The 19,934-nt window shown below is 38.6% G+C and overlaps 1 protein-coding gene across 2 annotated transcripts; it reads left to right on the top strand.

Moving 5' to 3' along the window:
• Nucleotides 1-4: 4 nt before the first annotated feature.
• gkup (glucuronokinase with putative uridyl pyrophosphorylase) lies at nucleotides 5-18,043 on the top strand. 2 transcript variants are annotated; one of them, XM_086141507.1, is made up of 23 exons: nucleotides 5-140; nucleotides 2,031-2,137; nucleotides 2,224-2,268; nucleotides 2,347-2,500; nucleotides 2,778-2,849; nucleotides 3,383-3,471; nucleotides 3,549-3,705; nucleotides 4,558-4,635; nucleotides 7,459-7,550; nucleotides 7,622-7,727; nucleotides 7,811-7,890; nucleotides 8,345-8,413; nucleotides 10,590-10,650; nucleotides 10,740-10,756; nucleotides 10,830-10,887; nucleotides 12,434-12,526; nucleotides 12,602-12,662; nucleotides 13,670-13,783; nucleotides 14,706-14,763; nucleotides 14,993-15,061; nucleotides 15,755-15,818; nucleotides 15,907-15,978; nucleotides 17,249-18,043. In XM_086141507.1, exons 1-23 carry the CDS (start codon nucleotides 84-86, stop codon nucleotides 17,339-17,341), a joined length of 1,866 nt encoding a protein of 621 aa, XP_085997633.1. In that variant the 5' UTR covers nucleotides 5-83; the 3' UTR covers nucleotides 17,342-18,043. The 2 variants fall into 2 exon arrangements, with proteins under 2 accessions (XP_085997633.1, XP_085997641.1); XM_086141515.1 differs by having other exon boundaries at nucleotides 2,347-2,497.
• The last annotated feature ends 1,891 nt before the right edge of the window (nucleotides 18,044-19,934 follow it).

A 19,934-nucleotide genomic window follows, 5' to 3' on the forward strand; every position in this document is an offset into this window, starting at 1 on the left:
TGGAGGAAGCTGCAGCTGCGACGCGGGGTTTGTGAGGCGCATCGCCAGTCGTACGTGAGACTCACAATTAAAAAGTCCCAACAATGATTTGTATCCTGCTGGTCGCAGGTCATGGAACCGTTTTAGAGGCTCAAATAAAGGTAAGAAAACTACATGTTGCCACAGAAGAGAGGCGACGACACGGGGCAAAGTTCGCAATGCAGCTGTCATGCTAGCTCTTGCCAAATTCGCTATCAGAATTGCTCTATTTAAAATTCAACTACTTACTAGTCCAGAGTGTCAGCTGTTGAATCAGATGCCAACATAATAAATCAATCGTGATAGTTTAAACGTGCTTTCCGTCTATATATTATTCAAAAAACGCTTACATTTATTGGTGAAAGTCGGTTCGAAAAAGCCCAAGACGTACGGTCACCTGTCGACCTCCTTGCGACAATCCAAAGGTGAATTGCAATTTTGAACATTTGTTCAAAATGTAATTTTGCAAAACTTTTGAAACTACTCGATTCTGTATACACGCCGAATGTTTAAGAAGACCCTTATTTTAAACTGGAAGACTTTTATAGGATTTCTAAGAGTCGGAGGTCACCATTAAAAAGGAAAAATAAGTAACAGCGAAATTCTCTAGGAAGTTTGGCGTACCTGTATGTCGCATCGACGTGTTGATCAAATATGTACACATGATAGAATCATCTAGCCATTAATATACATCTTTATAGCCAAGGCCTGCAGAAATACCCAATAATATGGAATAAAGAAACAATGTGTGACAGAAAATCCAAATTAATTAAAGCTATTCTACTGGAGACATTAACTATAATTGAATTTTGAAATGATGAAAAGGCCTGGATGACTACAGCTTGATTATCAGAAAAAATGAAAATTAAAGTATCTGATATATAAATTTACTTTACAAATTACTTTAAGATGCAAGTGGAAAGAGATTTTTGAATAGATTGCGTTGTGATATTTTGCTTGGAATATCGAATCAACACTTACATTTCCAATTGTCAATGTCAAAATGTATTTGCTTCTTTTAACTGTTTGTAATATTGTTCTGTCTGTAACTTATTGCTGCCTCTTGGCCAGGACTCCCTTGTAAAAGAGGTTTTTAATCTCAACAGGATTTTTTTTTCTTGGTTAAAGAAAGGTTAAATATAATTAAAAAAAAGAAAAAAAAGTTTTTCTCTTTTTTTTTATTAAAGCATTATTATAATGTTGTTCGATGGTTAAGAAACGGTCAAAAAGACAAGACCGGAGAAAAATTTTATACCCAAAATACAGTAATAACTTATTTTATACTGACTTTTTCAGTAAGTGAGGTAACCTAAAAATGACATTAATCTGAAAATCGTCCCTTCAAGCCTTCGATAAAGAATTTGTAATTTGCAAAGAAATAACTAGGACATACTCACAAAGGATCTTAAATCAAGGAGCAATTAAAAAGCAGTCATTGAAATATCCTCAAGAATATGAAAATGCAACAAACTACCTACCGGTAAAAGTTATCCAATAATTAAGTGATCTGGAATTGTTGTGACATACAGGACTGTCTCAGAAAATTAGAATATTGTGATAAAGTTCTTTATCTTCTGTAATGCAATTACAAAAACAAAAATGTCATACATTCTGGATTCATTACAAATCAACTGAACTATTGCAAGCCTTTAATTATTTTAATATTGCAGATTATGGCTTACATCTTAAGAAAACTCAAAAATCCCATCTCAAAATATTAGAATATCACAAAAAAGTATTTTTTGCTTTTTTGATTGCATTACAGAAGATAAAGAACTTTGCAATTACAAAAACAAAAATGTCATACATTCTGGATTCATCACAAATCAACGGAAATATTGCAAGCCTTTTATTATTTTAATATTGCCGATTATGGCTTACATCTTAAGAAAATACAAAAATCCCATCTCAAAATATTAGAATATCACAAAAAAGTATTTTTTGCTTTTTATATTTATTATATTTATTATTTTTTGCTGGATATTTTCTGCGTTCTCCCTCTCCTGCTGCAGAACGATGACACAGGCTTTTACAGCCACCTGGCCGGCGTGCCCAAGGCCCTGCTTCCTGGCGTCCGAGGGAAGAAAATCCTTGATTTCTGGTGGGAAACGGTGAACATGTGAGTAACGCCTTTTCCCAGGAACTTTCCGGATCTTCGCCGCGTTGCGACAAAATCCACTCCTGTCTGTGTGACCTCCTCCCCAGGCGGCAGCTCTTCTCAGAAGTCTATCTGGTCACCAACGCCGACAAGTGAGTGCAGAAACCAGTGAGCCGATATGTTGTCAATATGTTGACGTAGCTGATGGTTTTGACTGTGGTTGTGAGCAGGTTTAAACACTACGAGCGCTGGGCCACTGCTAATGACTTCCCTGTGGAGAACGTGATAAACGATGGCAGCACCACGCTGGAGGACCGGCTGGGTGCGGTGGCTGACTTAGAGCTCGCCATACGCAGCCGCAAGTTGCAGGACGACATCATGGTTGTGAGTTTATTTAATCCCATAACGGAAAAACAACAACAACACATCAAATTCGGTATCAATCACAACCTTGTGAAGCTGCACTTTATATTTGTTTGAATTACTTTTCAGGGAGAAAAACTTCCTGCATTATTGATCTGGCTAATAACATTATAATTAGACCTCTAGTTTCTATTACGATTTTCAATATGAAATAATATGTGAGATAGAAATTTTGACTGTGCAAAAGAAGGACGAAATAATTCAGGGATTTTTTTTTTTCTTTCTCTCGCGTGAAAAGATTGCAGGCGACATGTTGTGTGCCGACCAAAATTTCGACATCGCCCAGGTCATTCGCTTCTTCAGGTCCAAGGTGAGAGCAAAATGGAATTTGAAATCAGTTTTTTTTTTTTTTCTATATTTTGTGAATCTAGAAACAGAAATTGTTTTTTTTTCCCAACATTAAGAGGAAAACGTAATCTTTTTTTTTTCTTTATAAAGGGCGATCCAATTGAATAATTTCAATTGTGAGTATGATTTTAATAAACATGTCAGGAATTATCTGGTTTGATGGAATGTATTTGTAGTATCTAATAACATTTTGAAGACTTTTGTTTAATTTAAATTAAAAAAAGCCTTAACATTTTCCTATTCTTTCTTTTTTGACATTCCCATTCACATGACTGTTGCTGTGATTTCCAAGTTTCCAAATCCTAAACTTACAGAACCTAGATTATGTAGAGTGGGTTAAGAAGTGACGGGTGTGTGAAAAATGCATGTAATACTGCATTTAATATTAATTTATTTTAAAATATCTTTGAGCTTTTCTCATGTTATTTACCTTGTTTTATGAATCCCTTTTAAAATCCCTTAATTTCCCTGCTGACTGTTGTGTCTGTGCCGCAGCCTGGAGAGTTGATCATCTATTATGAGCTGGAGGAAGGAGAGAAGAGCTGCTCCAGGGGCATCGTGGAAGTCTGTCCCGACACCCATCGGTAAGAAACAAATCCGAAATGGGTGGAAATTCGCCGAGCGAAAGGTCGCGCTGAGGTCGTGAGCGTTTTGTCCGCAGGATAACCCGCTTCTTGGAGAAACCGCAGGAGGGACTGACGGCATCGCGGCTGGCCAGTGTGGTTTTCTACTGCATCCAGAGAGACACGCTGCCCTGCCTGTCCGACTTCCTCAGCCAGCAGCCGCTGTCCCCTCAGAGATCTTTCGGACGATTCTGGGTAAAACATCTCACTTTCTCTGTTCCGAACTGTCGGCAGATTCCATCCGATTTCATTTATAATCTTATTGTTTCATTAAAATCAACCGGTGTTGACATCGAAATCCCGACAACCAGCATAGATTTGAAGTAAAAGACTTTGCAGTAAGCATAATCCTGCATGCAATCTGTGGGAATGTATAATACAGTAAACCCTTGTTTTTGGCGGGGGTTACGTTCCAAAAAGAACCCCTGATAGGCAAAACCCGTGAAGTAGAAACCTTTGGTTTTTTTTTTACAATTATTATACAAATAAATACTCTATTATACATTGTTGCTGCCGTCCTTATGTTTTTTTCTTCCTTCTTAATGGAACAAACGGAAGATTCATGCATTCCGTAATGCCGACCTACAGCCGCATAGCTTTTAGCTTCCCTTAGCATGTCCAGAAGTTTAACTTTATCTGCCATAGATAGCATCTTCCGCTGCCTTTTGGGCCCTTTTGTCGGTCCAGAGCATTTTATCAACATTATGCGTTATGGCAAGGGATTGCTGTATAGACACTTTCTGTTGTAGTTACTTATGATACTAAGAATTCATTGCACCGCTGGATCTTCAATGGATCTTACATTCTTATCAAATCAAATTCTGTAAGATGAGACAAATTCGATCAGACCAATCAACGTATCAATAACACGGTCAGGTGTTAAATAGGTATTGAAATTGTTCCATTGTTACATTGTGAAAAGACAAAAGTCTGCAAGTTATACGTCTCATTATATCCTCAAGGGACTGAAAACCTGATTAAGTTTGATTTTGTCGGAAAAGAGGACCGTGACAGTGTGATGACGATGCCTCTTTTTTTTTCCCTCAGGAGAGGTTTATCAATGAGAAGCAGCTGGACGTGTTCGGCATGAAGCTTCCCACAGGCTTCCAGCTCATCGGACAAGTGGTTCGTACTTTTCATCACATCCCATCGCTTGAAGCACCAGTTCTCAATCTGGGAGGTGCAATGTGATTTTCAGAAAAAAAAAAAAAAAAAAAAAAAAAATCCTCATGTTTTTTCAAAAGAAAAAAAAACAAAACAAGGCAACACATTGAATTCTGAATTAGTAATTAGAAATGATATCAGTTTTTTTTTTTATTATTTTTTTTTTTTTTTTTATAAATAGTTACTTTTTTCCTTATTTGAGGTGGTTTGGAGATGTTCTCCTGCACCGAATCGTCACCGTATATTTTGCAGCGTAGATTAGCGCAGCTTGTAATGTTATTTGACCTGCGCAACCAAGAAATTAATTAGGGCACTCGTTCCTTGCGGCGGCGGTTAGCGCTTCCACCTCACAGCAGGAAGTCCTGTCGTTCGATCCAGTCAGAGGCCCTTTCTGTGTGTAGTTTGCATGTTCTCCCCCGTGTGTGTGTGGGTTTTCACCGAGTTCCCGGTTTCCTCCCACAGTCTAAAAACATACAGGACGTCCGTTGCAGATCAGACGTGTGAGTGAGAGTGAATGGTTGTAGGTCTCTATATGTGATTGACAGATTCGGGGGATTATATATATAATATCAGTTCAAAGTGTTGTCTTGAATTTCCAGCTGCTCCACCACTTTGTGGCCCATTTTTTAAGCAATTTCAGCTAATGCAGCGGTGTTTTTTTTTTAAGCCTTCACTATCTAAACCAGGGGTGTCAAACTCATTTCTCATGGCGGGACACATACGGCTTAGGTCAGGGGTCGGCAACCCGCCGCTCCGTTCTGTCGTCTTTACACTGCGGCTCTGAGTGGCTTGGGAAAATGAATTATAAATATTTAATTGAAGTGTATTTCATTTGTGTTAATTCCTTTTTTTAACTTTTAGTTCTAAGTTGGAAGATCATTGTGATCTAGAGATATTAAATAAAATTATATTTATTATTTTTCGCCGCTCAAAATTCCGTCACACTCGCGGCAGCCGGTATACCCGCCGGCCGGTAAAGTCCCGATTTGCAGATGCTGTGCGCAGAAGTTCAGGAATAGAAGTCCCACAGACCAGGTAAAATAAATGTATATGAAGATATTTTGCAAATATTTATTTTTTATTGTTTACTGACACAGTGATTTTTTCCCGATTTATTTTTAAAATTCAGGTCAAGGCTCCGCTACACGCTCTGAAAGCCCAAAGCTCAAACTGAGTTCATTACATAAATAAAATTTAATTTTCTCTGTAATACTTTGTGAACTTCAGAAGCAACACACGACACACTTGTTTATACAAAGTGTAAAGGTAATAAAAAGCAATATATACAGTGGTACCTGTATTTTAGACGTCAAAAAGTAATTGCGGCTCCCAGTGTTTCCATTTCAGAGGAAACCGGGTCCAAATGGCTCTTTTGGTGTTACTGGTTACCGACCCCTGGCCAAGGTAGATGTCAAGTGGGCCGGACCATTAAAATAATAGCGTACTCAGCAGTAAATAATCAAAATATCATGTCTTTCCTCTGTTTCGGTGTAAAGACATACAAGGACAAAAAGGAAAATCTTGGAATTTAATGAACAATCCTTTTACAAAACATTTCATTTCAACACCTCATATTTCCTTAGACAAACTTGTAATTTACTTTTATTGTTCACATGCATGCATTGCAACTAATCCCACTGATCGTACAAAGGCACAAAACTTTAACAAGTAATTGGAATTGAAAAATATTGTAATGCACTTTAAGATTAATTGAGACTTATAAAGAAAGGGATGTTTAAACCATTCACACACGTGCATATAAAATCTAAATGGAATCCCTGCCTACGCCTCACAAACTAAAAAGAGTGTTATTAAATGTGCAAGGAAGAAAGTGTTCACCTGTCCTGTAAATGTGTAAACTTCATACATGAAACATGCAAACACATACAACACACACTGAAAACGCATGGAGTTGCATGAACAGCAGAATTCCACCATACTCTTTTGTAGTGAAGCTGCTGACTAACATTAAATTGCACATTTTCGCTTTCAATTAGGTAGCTGGCTTTTACCGCCGCTTCACTGATATCCCAGCTATGGGTGAAAGTTTGGCCGCTGTTTGGTTGATCTTATCTCTTCTCAGTTTTCTTACACGCTGTCATATTTTTCGCCGTGTCGAGTCTCGTAGTGGCGCTGAATATTTAATTCCTTAAATACCGAAACTTGTCGCAAACACACCAAGCACAAAGGTTTCCCGTGCGTCTCCGTAAATAAATAGGACTTAGTCCATTTTCTTTGAAAATTTTACACTCTTTATCTACTTTTCTCACTTTTGATAACGACACTTCTGCTAATGAGGAAGTAGCGGGGAGGTAGAGAACAGGTTAGAAACAATGTCGTAACAAAGCAGCAGCCGGCGCATCGATAACGTCTGCTGATCGGTCCGTCTCAGTGATGCGGATCGTCTTCTTCTCTGACCAAAATAGTTCGCTCCAAGCGGAAAATTCTTGAATTGCATTCAATTAAATAAATTCTATCCTTGTCTTTTATGCACCTTTTCACTTTCAAATACTCTTGCCGGCCTGATCGAACCTCCTCGCCGTATGTTTGACACCCCTTTTTTAAACAGTTCACTCTGTTACACTCACGATTGTTGGTAGTTAGTAAAGAACCTTGATGGAGCGACACAGAAATTTAGAAACGTATCTCTGAGGTATAAATGCTCACAACCTGCGATCGTAGGTTGTCGGGTTCCTGGCGTGCTGATAAAGAAGGTTGAATAATGCAATAGTTTCCCTTAAGTTTATGTGCCGTAGCCATGTGTCGCTCCTCTCGTCCTCTCAGGGCCTCTCAGACTACACCAAGTGGCTCACTCGTTTCTCCAACAAGCAACAGGACAATCTCGCCAAACCGATCACACGCCGGTCTTACGCCAGGTGAGAAAGAGAACCCGCCACGATCGCTGCGTCGGTAGCGGCGGTAGAGCCTGAAACGTACCGACCTACAGGGTCGGATTGATGGGGAACCCGTCGGACGGCTTCAACGGGAAAACCATCGCTATGACCGTCTCCAACTTCTGGGCCGAGGTCACTCTGGTGGAGAGCCAGACGTTGGTAACGCCTGCCCCCATGCACAGCCAGCGATCAGCGGGGTTAAAGGGAATGGATATCACGTGAACGCGTTTGTCTTCTTGCAGGTTCTGGTTCCGCACCCTCTCAATGACCCCACAGAGTTTGGCAGCTTACAAGACCTCTTCCGTGTCAGTAGGAAGGAAGGGTGTGTACGCAGTAACTTGTGTGACCTTTTGCATGGCTGTCACTTGTGTTTCCATGGTGTTCTAATAATAACTGACATAACAAGATTGAGAAATGGAGACAGTTTCATTCCCTTGTCAAGGTAGAGCCGCTGGGTCAACTGTTTTTTTTAAAGTCCGCAAATTGACTCGTCTCAAGTTGTCTGAGTTGTTTAGCTGTCAAAAGTTACAAAAGAAGTTGTTCCGCTCAACTCCTTGGGTGTGTTTTGGCCTGAGGCGTCTCCGGTTGAAAGCCTCTTGAGGAGACTCATCCTTTCTGTTTCACCAACTCAACTCAGGACTTTATTCTGTGTTATTACAGAGAACGGATACGTTTGGTAGCAAAACACTTGCCTCTAAATAACGTCTAACCCGGAATAAAATCGGTTCATATAAACGTTGCTGGTCTTTCCTCCTTAAACTCCGTCTTTTCTGCAGGTACCTGGGAGGCCTCCGGTTGCTGCAGGCAACCTGCAAGAAGTTCTACCAGTTCTGCTCCAAACAAGGGTGAGATAAGATCAGACAACACGCTGAACACACACCAGCAAATGTTTTCCACTGTCCGTGTAATCAAGGAAGTAAATCGCAAACACATCGAAGGTAATGTGGAGGAAGACTCGCGGCGCACCGGCACTTATTTGCATCTGTAAGTCGCTATTGTAAGTCGCTTTGGATAAAAGCGTGTGCCAAATGCAATGTAATGTAATGTAATGCATCTGCCACGGCATCTGTGGTCATTTTCATTTACTCCCCAACCCTTTCCTTTCTGTGTAGTTTGATCTTTAACCCCTAACTTAACAGGAAAATGTTAAAAGTATCATGACAAGCCATTATAAAACCATGTAATAATAAGAGACAGCGTTACATCCTATTGGATTGGAGCTGTAAGAAAGCGGAGGAATGCACTGGAACCAAAGTGGAGCTGTGACACTACAGGGGAGTCGAGATAAAGAAGGTGGCCAGAGAGATGGAGGAGTTACTGTAGGTTGAGTCGCTGTGAAAAACCCTGAAGGGAAAAGCCAAAAGGAAACCAGGCAAACCAGTCGTCCCCAATTCCAACATAGACAAAGTTTTTATATCATCTTCTGATTTTCATTTTCATTTACCAGTTAATGCAGGGGTCCCCAAACTACGGCCCGGGGGCCGGATTCGGCCCGCCGACGCATTTTGCCCGGCCCCCGAACAATACAAGAGATGCATTATGATATTTTTTTTCATTCATTTCACGTAATCGTGACTCGTACATGCGTAGAACGTAACATTGTATTCCACCCTTCTGCAGTCTGGTATCATCTGAAACCCCTCCCTCAAAAAAAAAAAAAAAAAAATCCTGGACACACCCCTGTTAAATAACATGGAATATTGGTGAAAAGATTAGGTAAGAGAAAAATAGATTCAGAATGCAGGGTTTTTAACTTGGTAAGTGTTTTTAACTTGGTAGGTTTGGTTTCATAGCCTGCTTGCTTTCTGGTTTTCCCACTGAATTTGATATTAGAGCTGCAAACTGTTGGGTCTACAAGAGAGTTAATGTTCCTTGGTCTTTTCATCCGTGAAAAACTTGAAAAGGGTTATTTGGCTATTCCATAAATAGTGTTATTTATTTCATTAATAATGTTATTATTTATTTTCTGATTTTTTTTTTTTCCTGTCAAGATCCCAGGATTGGTTAAATTTTTGGTTATGTGTGGCTTTCTGGAAAACAATAAATGTTTACCTTCAGACGCCTCTGTGATCGTCACACTTTTTGTTACAAACTGGCCCGCCGTCAGAGAAGGCAAAAGTTATTTGTCCCTCGCAGGAAAAAGTTTGGGGACCCCTGAGGTAAACTGTTCAGAGAATGTGGAAAAGTGAGATAGATGGGTAGAAGAATGCTGAGGTTGGCAGGCAGGAGGTCTGAAGAGAGGAAAGTTATGGATCTAGTGAACGAGGATATGAATTGAAGTATATTGCTGTTGAACATAAAATCTTTTTTTTTTTTTTTTTTTCTATGGTTACCTCATTCCTCTGGATGTCTGCTTCCCGCATTTGCACAATGATGGAATTTGCAAGAGTGAACTGATGCTATAAACAATGACATTCTGTCACAGTGAGGAATGACAAGAGGAAGAAACGTATGTGAAAAAAATTTTGGTAAAAAGTTAAATAAACATTATAAGGATCCTCAAACGGAAACAGACCCAGCTGTGGTTATCTCAAGGTTAAATGATACGCATGGAGATTTACTGCATACACATCAGCATATATAAACAGTTATGGTTGAATTAAAAAAAAAAACGATCAAAATTCACATGTATAAACTGTATAAACTGAAGAAAACACATTTATATTATCAGATTATTGTGGACAGAACAAACATAAAAATGATGAATTAATAAATACACCTTACCATGCCTTTCCCACTGGTGTGTGGCATAATGTTGCGGATTTAAAATTTAAATTTACATTTTTTAGTATTTTGTACTCTGTAATTCTATATTTACAGCATGAATGAATCATTATGAAATGCAAATTAGAGCCAAATTGTATCAGGCAGTAAAAACTGGACCAAAACAACGCATTCTCAAAATCATATCTCGAGAATTTATTTTTATTATTCTTACACGAAAAGACCATAAAGCTAAACGTGCAAACGAAATATCCCTCGGATCATGTTCTTAAACACCATCTCAACTTGTCTCCGCAGCATCGCGTTGACCAAGCAGAACTTCACGCTGAAGTACGACACCAACATTCCCCGCCAAGTGGTGAGGACCCCACTTCTGACTAGAACGTGAACCCCTTTTTGGCTCATGAAACCATCACCTGAAATCAATGTTTTGTCTCTTTACTAAAGGGCCTTGCTGGAAGCAGGTAAACACTCCCCTTTTTGGACTGATATCTTAAGCGAGACGGTTTTGAGTTAATTCGCCAGTCTGTCCTTCAGCGCCATCGTCTCCGCCACCCTGAAGTGTCTGATGAAATTCTACAACATCACGGATGACGTACGTGCCACCATATCTTAAACCAAGCTTAAAAATCTCACGTCACACTCATAAACACTGATCGACGCGTCGGTCAAGAGTCCCGGTTTTGGGGACGCTCCGATCACCTCGTTTTCAAAGTCCAACACGTTAAATTGAGGAACAAAAAAACCATAATGATAATCATATACTCACCGGCCACTTTATTAGGTACACCTGTCCAACTGCTCGTTTACACTTAATTTCTAATCAGCCAATAACATGGCGGCAACTCAGTGCATTTAGGCATGTAGACATGGTCAAGACAATCTCCTGCAGTTCAAACCGAGCATCAGTCTGGGGAAGAAAGATGATTTGAGTGACTTTGAACGTGGTATGGTTGTTGGTGCCAGAAGGGCTGGTCTGAGTATTTCAGAAACTGCTGATCTACTGGGATTTTCACGCACAACCATCGCTAGGGTTTACAGAGAATGGTCCGAAAAAGAAAAAATATCCAGCGAGGGGCAGTTCTGTGGGTGGAAATGCCTTGTTGATGCCAGAGGTCAGAGGCGAACGGCCAGACTGGTTCCAGCTGATCGAAAGGCAACGGTGACTCAAATAACCACCCGTTACAACCAAGGTAGGCAGAAGAGCATCTCTGAACGCACAGGACGTCCAACTTTGAGGCAGATGAGCTACAGCAGCAGAAGACCGCATCGGGTGCCACTCCTTTCAGCTAAGAACAGGAAACTGAGGCTACAATTTGCACAAGCTCAACGAAATTGGACAATAGAGGTTTGGAAAAACGTCGCCTGGTCTGATGAGTCTCGATTTCTGCTGCGACATTCGGACGGTCGGGTCAGAATTTGGCGTCGACAACATGAAGGCATGGATCCGTCCTGCCTTGGATCAACGGTTCAGGCTGGCGGTGGTGGTGTAACGGTGTGGGGAATATTTTCTTGGCACTCTTTGGGCCCCTTGGTACCAATTGAGCATCGTTGCAACGCCACAGCCTACCTGAGTATTGTTGCTGACCACGTCCATCCCTTTATGACCACAATGTACCCAACTTCTGATGGCTACTCTCAGCAGGATAATGCGCCACGTCATAAAGCTGGAATCATCTCAGACCGGTTTCTTGAACATGACAATGAGTTCACTGGACTCAAATGGCCTCCGCAGTCACCAGATCTCAATCCAATAGAGCATCTTTGGGATGTGGTGGAACGGGAGATTCGCCTCATGGATGTGCAGCCGACAAATCTGCGCCAACTGTGTGATGCCATCGTGTCAATATAGACCAAACTCTCTGAGGAATGCTTCCGGCACCTTGTTGAATCTATGCCACGAAGAATTGAGGCAGTTCTGAAGGCAAAAAGGGGGTCCAACCCGTTACTAGCATGGTGTACCTAATAAAGTGGCCGGTGAGTGTATATCGTAATGTTACAGCCGATCGGTACAAAAGGATACAAAATCGAGCTACGAACTAACTTACCGACATCATCGGTTCATCGCGAACAAATATGCCGCCTGAAAAATCGGGGTTGCTTTATCACAATAAATGAGCTGTTGTTGTTGTTTTCCTCAGGATCTCCCAAAGCCGGTGCGAGCAAACTTCATCCTCAACGTGGAGACGGATGAGCTGTTCATCACGGCGGGCCTCCAGGACAGGGTGGTGCAGGTCAGACACCAAGTCAGATGTCTCGCGGTTCACAAGTGCGGTAATAGAAAGTGACTGACGCTTTGCCATGTCCAGGTCTATGAAGGATTAATCTACATGGATTTTAGCAAGAAACTGATGGAAGAGAAGGGCTACGGTATGTATGTCGTCCCAAGTGTAAAGGTCGGGCCTGGCCACATGGAAAAATGAATATCTTTGAATATTTTACAGTATATAAATGCTCAATTAAAGGTCTTAAGTGTGGCACTATTGTTGTTTTTTTTTTAAGCAATGTAAAGTTATGTCTTTTTAAAACAATGTTAGCTTTTTTTTTTTAAAGTGGTTTCTTAACTTTGATAATTCACTTCTGTGATTTCTATGTAAAAAGAAATTGTGCATTATTATTTTTTAAACTTGCCATTTTTTTTGTCTTACTTTTGACATTTTCCAGTATTTCCAAGCTGTTTTTAACTTCTTTGGAATTTCCAGGTTATATATAAAGTGGTTTCTAAACTTTGATATATTTCTGTTGACTTTATATGATTTCTGTGGAAAAAACACATTTTTTAAAGTGATCTTTTTTCATCTTGCATTAAGCTGTTTTAAAAAGTAACTTTTTTGGAATTTTCAAGTTATATTTAAAGTGGTTTCTTAACTTTGATACTTTCCTGTTGACTGTATATGATTTGCGTGGAAAAAAATAACTTTTTTGGAATGTTAAAATTATATTTAAAGTGGTTTCTTAACTTTGATACATTTCTGTTGACTTTATATGATTTCTGTGAATTTTTTTTTTTTTAAACTGATCATTTTTGCCTTGTGTTAAGCAGTTTCAAAAAAGTAACTTTTTTAGAATTTTCAAGTTATATTTAAAATGGTTTCTTAACTTTTATACATTTCTATTGACTTGATATGATTTCTGTGTAAAAAAAAAAAAAAATTTAAACTGACCATTTTTGTCTTGCGTTAAGCAGTTTCAAAAAAGTAACTTTTTTAGAATTTTCATTTGTAAGTAACTTTAACAAATTGCTAATCAGTCACAGTTACCCTATATAAGTTATTGTAACCCCGACCAAGTCTGAATAATTTATATTGAAACAGAGAGAATCTTTTTACTGAAAAAAAAGTACGACATTGTTTGTAACGTTTATTTGTCATTCTAAGGCAACTATGCATCCATGGAAATGAGTGGCCTCCCGCCGTTCTGGCTCGCTTACCTGAGCGACCCGAGCGACTCCGGACGCATCCACAGCAACGTCCGTCAGCGTTGGCTCAGCGGTACGGTGCTTTGGCCGCCTTTACGTTTTTTTTTTTTCCTCAACATCAGCAAGATTACAGGTTGACTAATCAAACTGCTGATTTTGAGCAAACACTCTTTACTGTTTTTTTTTTTTTTTTTTAGGTGTGTTGCCTTTAGATGGATTCAAACTGTCAGTTGACAGTAAACAGGATGTCATAGCCAAAGAAATCTTAACAGGAGATGAAATATTTAAACTGTTTATCATCCCCTGCTGACAGAATTACTTCGATTTTGATGCGGTGGGATTAAAAAAAAAAAAGAGAAAACGTGTTGATCAGGAGATCTGGAAACTGCAACAGCTGGAATATGTTATGTTATAAGATGAAAACCTTTTTGAAAATAAAAGAACACATTGAATTTAAGTGAGACAGCTGCATTTTATCACAAAAAAAAATTAATAGAATATTACATTTTTTTTTATTATTAAATTCATTTAATTTTATTTCTTTTTTTGCCCAATGAATCAGTGCCGCAGAAACGTCTTTTCTATTTGGTCGTATTTTCCAGACCGTCCAGAGGGCGACGCTCATATGCAGTCTGCCTGAATCCAAATTATAGTAACTTTTGACTTTTAATGTACAAAACTATGGAGGACTTTTTCTTTCCAGGTCTTGGATCTCATGGTTTGGGTAAAAACTGTACAGTTCCAGGAAAAGTTATTGAAAATTGATTGACCTTCTCTGTGGAAAACATTTTAATTTCATCTGAATGTTATTTTTGTCTACAAACTGATTCTGACAGTCAAAGATCTCGTGCAGATAATTCACAGATAATTTGAATGCAAACCAATTGCAATTTACCGGGTAATTTAAATATTTGCCTTACAAAACTTTATGTTTGTGTTTACCTGAAACTTAAAAAAAGGCTGTTAAGCGGTTTTGCCGTGCTCTGCCTTCTCAGGGGAGGCTGCTGTCGTCGAGGCCATGAAGACTTTCGCCGAACTCACCGATCAAGCAAGGTCATTTTATAACTTCCGTTCAGATTTTCTGGAAGTGGACGCGTAATCAGATATATTATACCACAGATGGAACAGCGGGGGGTCATTTATAATGAACCTACTGACAAATTCACCTATTGTGCAAATATTCATGCATTCCAAATTGCAAGAAATACCTCATGCCGTTGATTCATTAAAATCCGCTTAAACCAAAACGCTTATCCTATAACTTTCCGTGTTGGTCATTTAGGACGGCTATAAAGGATGGAGACTGGAACCGTCTGGCAGCACTGATGGACCAGAACTTCGAGTTGAGAAGGTGAAAAGCGAAGTTTGATCTATCAGTTATGGCTTTATTCAAAATGCAAGGCAGCATTAATTTTAGAGCTAGATAAGAGTCATTTTATTTCCCAGAAACCCCCGTGCCCAATTTCTGCTGTAGTGATAGTGTCGTTTCAGGCAGACATTCGTCAAAAAGGCATGCTGCATATGCCTTTATATAACATTTCATTTCTAGAACATTTTAATTCAATTGCTGTTGTGCTCAAAAGAACTGAGATTTTTTTTCATTGTCAACAGAGAAAAAGCTCTCTTGCTTTTAGTTGACCAAAAAATAAACAGGGACAAACCCTTCAATAAACATAACTCAAAAATGCTTTTTTGGGGATATTAGTCCGTATTACTTATTGTTTGTTTGTTTGTTTTAGCTTAACGCTAGGAATGTTAAAGGTGTTTGTTTTATGCATCTGTTGTTTTTTACACATCTTTTTTTTCCCGTAATTGATTTTAAAGTGAAACTGATTTTATTTTGGTCTATCTCAGCCTCTGGACAGGGTCATCTCTTCTTTTTTCTTTCCCTTATTTTTTTCTCTTTTCCAAGCATCACCTGAGCCATTTGCAATGTCTTGCCAGATTCATTCAGGAAAGAGTGAGAATGTTTGTAAGGAACGTAAGAGCCAATGGGATGAAAAGCGACGTCACAATATATTTTATCCCCTCTAACTCTCTGCAGATCTGTGTATTCAGATGATTGTCTGGGTCAGGGAAATCTGAAGATGGTTGAGCTGGCCAGGCAGGTTAGTTAAACCGACTCTTACCTTTCTGTGCCTTTTTCTCTGTTATTCCCTTCACGCATCTGATTTTTCTTTTGTTTTTCCTCTGCAGTTTGGCTCGGCGGTGAAGTTACCTGGCAGCGGGGGGGCCGTGGTGGGTCTTTGTCTGGACCAAGCTAAACTGGTGATTCTCCTTTTTGTAGTTGATTTTGTCCATTTACATCCACTTTCTCTCTGTTGTTTTTCTTTGAGCTTCCTATTGCTTAGGATGCAAACTTCTATGTGGAGTTTGCACGATATTCCAGTGTAAAGAATGAATGCATGCGAATGGTTGACTGGCCACCCGTCCAGGGTTACATTACATTTCAACTGGGAAAGATCCCAGCCTAACCATTACCCTCAGAGCTTTAGGGATGGTAAAGAAAATGAATGTTTAATGCTCATTCATGCAGTCCTTTCCACCATGTATACAAATCAAACTGCTGCTTAACAGCTGATGGTGATCACCCAAAGTACTGCGTCAGAAATCAGTAAAAATAATAATGAGTAAAGATAATATTTATCTATATATTTATTTATTTATTTATTTATTTATTTATCTCTATATTTATTTATAGTATCTCCACTGAACGCCACAGGAGGTCTTTCCTACCTGAGGCTATCAGACTTTTTAATTCCTCTTCCTGCAGCCGAAGGGAATATTCAAATCTTTGTACTTTTTAAGACCTTAAAACAATTGATAGCCTTAACTTTGACACTTTATATTTTATCGTATTTCTTATTCTCCCTCCTTCCTACTATTATCTATTATTGTTATGTTTTGCTTGAAACTCTGGCACAATAATTTCCTTCGTGATAAATCAAGTTGTTCTTATCTTATCTTATCTAATCTTATTTACGAAAGAAATAACAATGTTTTGGTTTGTTTCAAATGAGAAGATAATGGAAATATTTGCATGATTTCTCATAATTTGGTTATTTATTGAAATACCTGTGATAATTTTTAGGTTATATTTTGATTGAATGTTGGAAGAAAAAGAATTATAGATGGAGTGACGAGGGACGTAAGGTTATCTGATGTGCGAGAAGAGGATACAGAAAGGAAGTAGATACACTGTGCCGAAAGAGAAAAGTCTCAATTAGATGTCAGCTTTTTTTTTCATAAACTAGCTTTGCTAGAGAAACTCTTTTTTTTTTATTGTGTTTGTGAATATAAGTTTGTTTTTTTTTCTGTAATAACTCACCATATATTGTATCTTTATGTTTTTTTAATTTGGATTTCGCAAAAGAGTAATACTGAGTTTTTCGCCTGTCCCAGATCAATGCTGTATATTTTTCAGGATCATATTAATGGAAAAGAAACTTTTTCCAACTCCCAACTGGGAACAAAAACTGGTTTGTGTCTCCACACAGAAGTTCCCTCTGTATGATGCTTTCTGTGTTTGACCCACTAGGTGGCGATGAGGCAAGCCTTCCAGGAAGCCGGCTTCGTCTTCTGCATCATCACACCCTACAATCCCAAAGTCAGCGCCAGCTTTCAGCAATGACGTCTCGGACATGTATTTGATCGATTTATCGCTTTCATTAGAAAGATCGCACCCTCTTTCTCCAGCTGTGTAGCGCCATGGTAAATCCATTATTATTATAATAAGGAGTACAATCAAGAAACTTCACTCCGAACTGGGAATTTGTGTCACCACGAGATAGAAAATATATAAATAATAGTGACACAATTCCAATCATTCTTTAGATAACCTAGAGACCCCAGGAAAACAGTCAACCGGTTTTACAGCTTGGGAAGAAATGTCTTGGAATCATTCAGATGTTGTCCTATTTTTATATGAGAGTTATCCAGAAGGGACAATTTGACGTTCCTTTGACAAAGATGCATTTTTGAAAAGAGGATTGTCCAGTTAAACCATTTATTTGTTCTCATAGTTAAAGTTAGAATTAATTGCAAGGTTTGGGGAAAAACAAACAAACATTATAAATATCCTTTTGCAGCTCATGCATGGTTACCAACAGTCATCCCTGTTTGTTGTGAGATTGCTGCAGGATCTCTTGAAGGAAGCGGGTACCAATTTTTAACAAAGCTTTATGTTTTAATCACTTCTTACCAGAGTGTTATATTGATTACACACAAAAATGTAAAACACTGTCAGCGTATATCTATATATAACACTGTATAGTTGTAATTTTGTCGTCAGTAACAACTGTAATTTTGTGTACAAATTAAACACAATTGCACAGGAATTAGTATTTTGTCATGTAGTCCCAACGGCTCTTGGAAAAATCATAAAGTTTTATAATATTAATCATTCTCTTTTTGAAATGTTGTGGATAATATATGCACAGAATGATAATATGAGGTCACAGAACACCATGTCATATACAGCATTTTAAAGTTTATTTACATTGTCTCATATATGCGATCTTTTGAGGCCCTGCTTTAAAATTGACATCCAAATTCCAAGAATATATAAATAAATACCACTATTGACAGAATTAAATCTGTCGATATCTATATCTGCAGAATAGAATTCAAAAATCACCTTAAAATATTTAAAGTAAAACTGGTAAAGTCAGCAATAAATGAAAAGGAGATCCTAATTGGGAAAGATAAGCCAGTGAATTGAAAGAAAGTTTACACTTTTATTAATTAGTTTTTTGTGATTAGCAACATTTATGTGTATATGTATATATGTGTGTGTGGATAAATATATACACTACATATCCACAAACACATATCACACATATACAGTGTGTGTATATATATATATTTCGTGACTTGTGATGACTGTAGTTGAAGTAGTGGTACTGTGTTCAGACCCAACATGTTATGTCCCTGAATTTTTGTGAGTATCAACATTTATGTGTATATGTATATATTTGTGAGTGTGTGCTTGTACACACACACACACATAAATATATATATTTCGTGACTTGTGGTGACTGTTGTTGAAGTAGTGGTAGTACTGTGTGCAGACCCAGCATGTTACGTCCCCGAGTTTTTATAAATATATATTTCGGACTTGTGGTGACTGTTGTTGAAGTAGTAGTAGTAGTAGTAGTAGTAGTAGTAGTAGCAGTACTAGTAGTACTGTGTTCAGACTCAACATGTTATGTCACTGAATTTATATATATATATATATATATATATATTTCGTGACTTGTGGTCACTACAGTAGTAGTAGTAGCACTGTGTTACATTACATTACATTACAGTCATTTAGCAGACGCTTTTATCTAAAGTGACTTACAAAAATACCAATTCAATAACAGAAAATCCAAAGTACCAGTAGTCGTTATTTAGAAGTCACCACTCTGCCGAATAACCATCTCAAAACCATATACATACATACATTCATTCATTTCCTCAGGGTTTTTCTAGGGGGGGGCTAAGCGCGATTAGTGGGGTAGTGCTTGGTGAAGAGGATGTCCCTAACTTTTTACACACACACACATATATATATATATACTGCTCTAAAAAAATAAAGGGAACACTTGAACAACACAATGTAACTCCAAGTCAATCACACTTGTGTGAAATCATAGTGTCCACTCAGGAAGCAACACAGATTCATTTTGACTTGTTTTAAGGACATTGCATCAAAGTTGGATCAGCCTGGAGTTTGTTTTTACACTTTAATTTTGAGTGTGATTCCTAATCCAGACCTCCATGGGTTGATACAATTGATTTCCATTGATCATTTTTGTGTGATTTTGTTGTCAGCACATTCAACTGTGTAAAGAGCAAAGTATTTCATAAGAATATTTCATTCATTTAGATCCAGGATGTGTTTTTTAAGTGTTCCCTTTATTTTTTTGAGCAGTGTATGTATATATATATTCCCCCCCCCCCCCCCCCTTCATTTTTATTTATTTATTTATTTATTTATTTTCGTGACTAGTGGTGACTGTTGCTGAAGTAGCAGTAGTAATAGTAGTAGTGGTAGTACTAGTAGTAGTGCGTTCAGACCCAGCATGTTATGTCCGTGACCTCAGCATTCAACGAGCGCGTCCAATTTGCTGCTTCCTCCGGTGGGCGGAGTAGCGGCTCCGGCTGGTCGCTCCGCGCTGCTCCCCTCTCCTCTCCTCTCCTCTCCTCTCCCCCGCTCCGCTCCGCTCCTCTCCCCCGCT

The sequence above is a fragment of the Fistularia commersonii genome, chromosome 3 (assembly GCF_037954325.1).
Source record: "Fistularia commersonii isolate RoL2024-O1a breed Wild chromosome 3, RoL_Fcom_v1.0, whole genome shotgun sequence".
Taxonomy (NCBI): Eukaryota; Metazoa; Chordata; class Actinopteri; order Syngnathiformes; family Fistulariidae; genus Fistularia; species Fistularia commersonii.

Bases quoted from the DNA above. Each gene is read 5' to 3' on its own strand.
- gkup (XM_086141507.1), top strand. From the start codon at position 84: ATGATTTGTATCCTGCTGGTCGCAGGTCATGGAACCGTTTTAGAGGCT. The intron at 141-2,030 runs GTAAGAAAACTA...CTCCTGCTGCAG, and splicing joins TTTTAGAGGCTCAAATAAAG to AACGATGACACAGGCTTTTA. The intron at 3,472-3,548 runs GTAAGAAACAAA...TTTTGTCCGCAG, and splicing joins GTCTGTCCCGACACCCATCG to GATAACCCGCTTCTTGGAGA.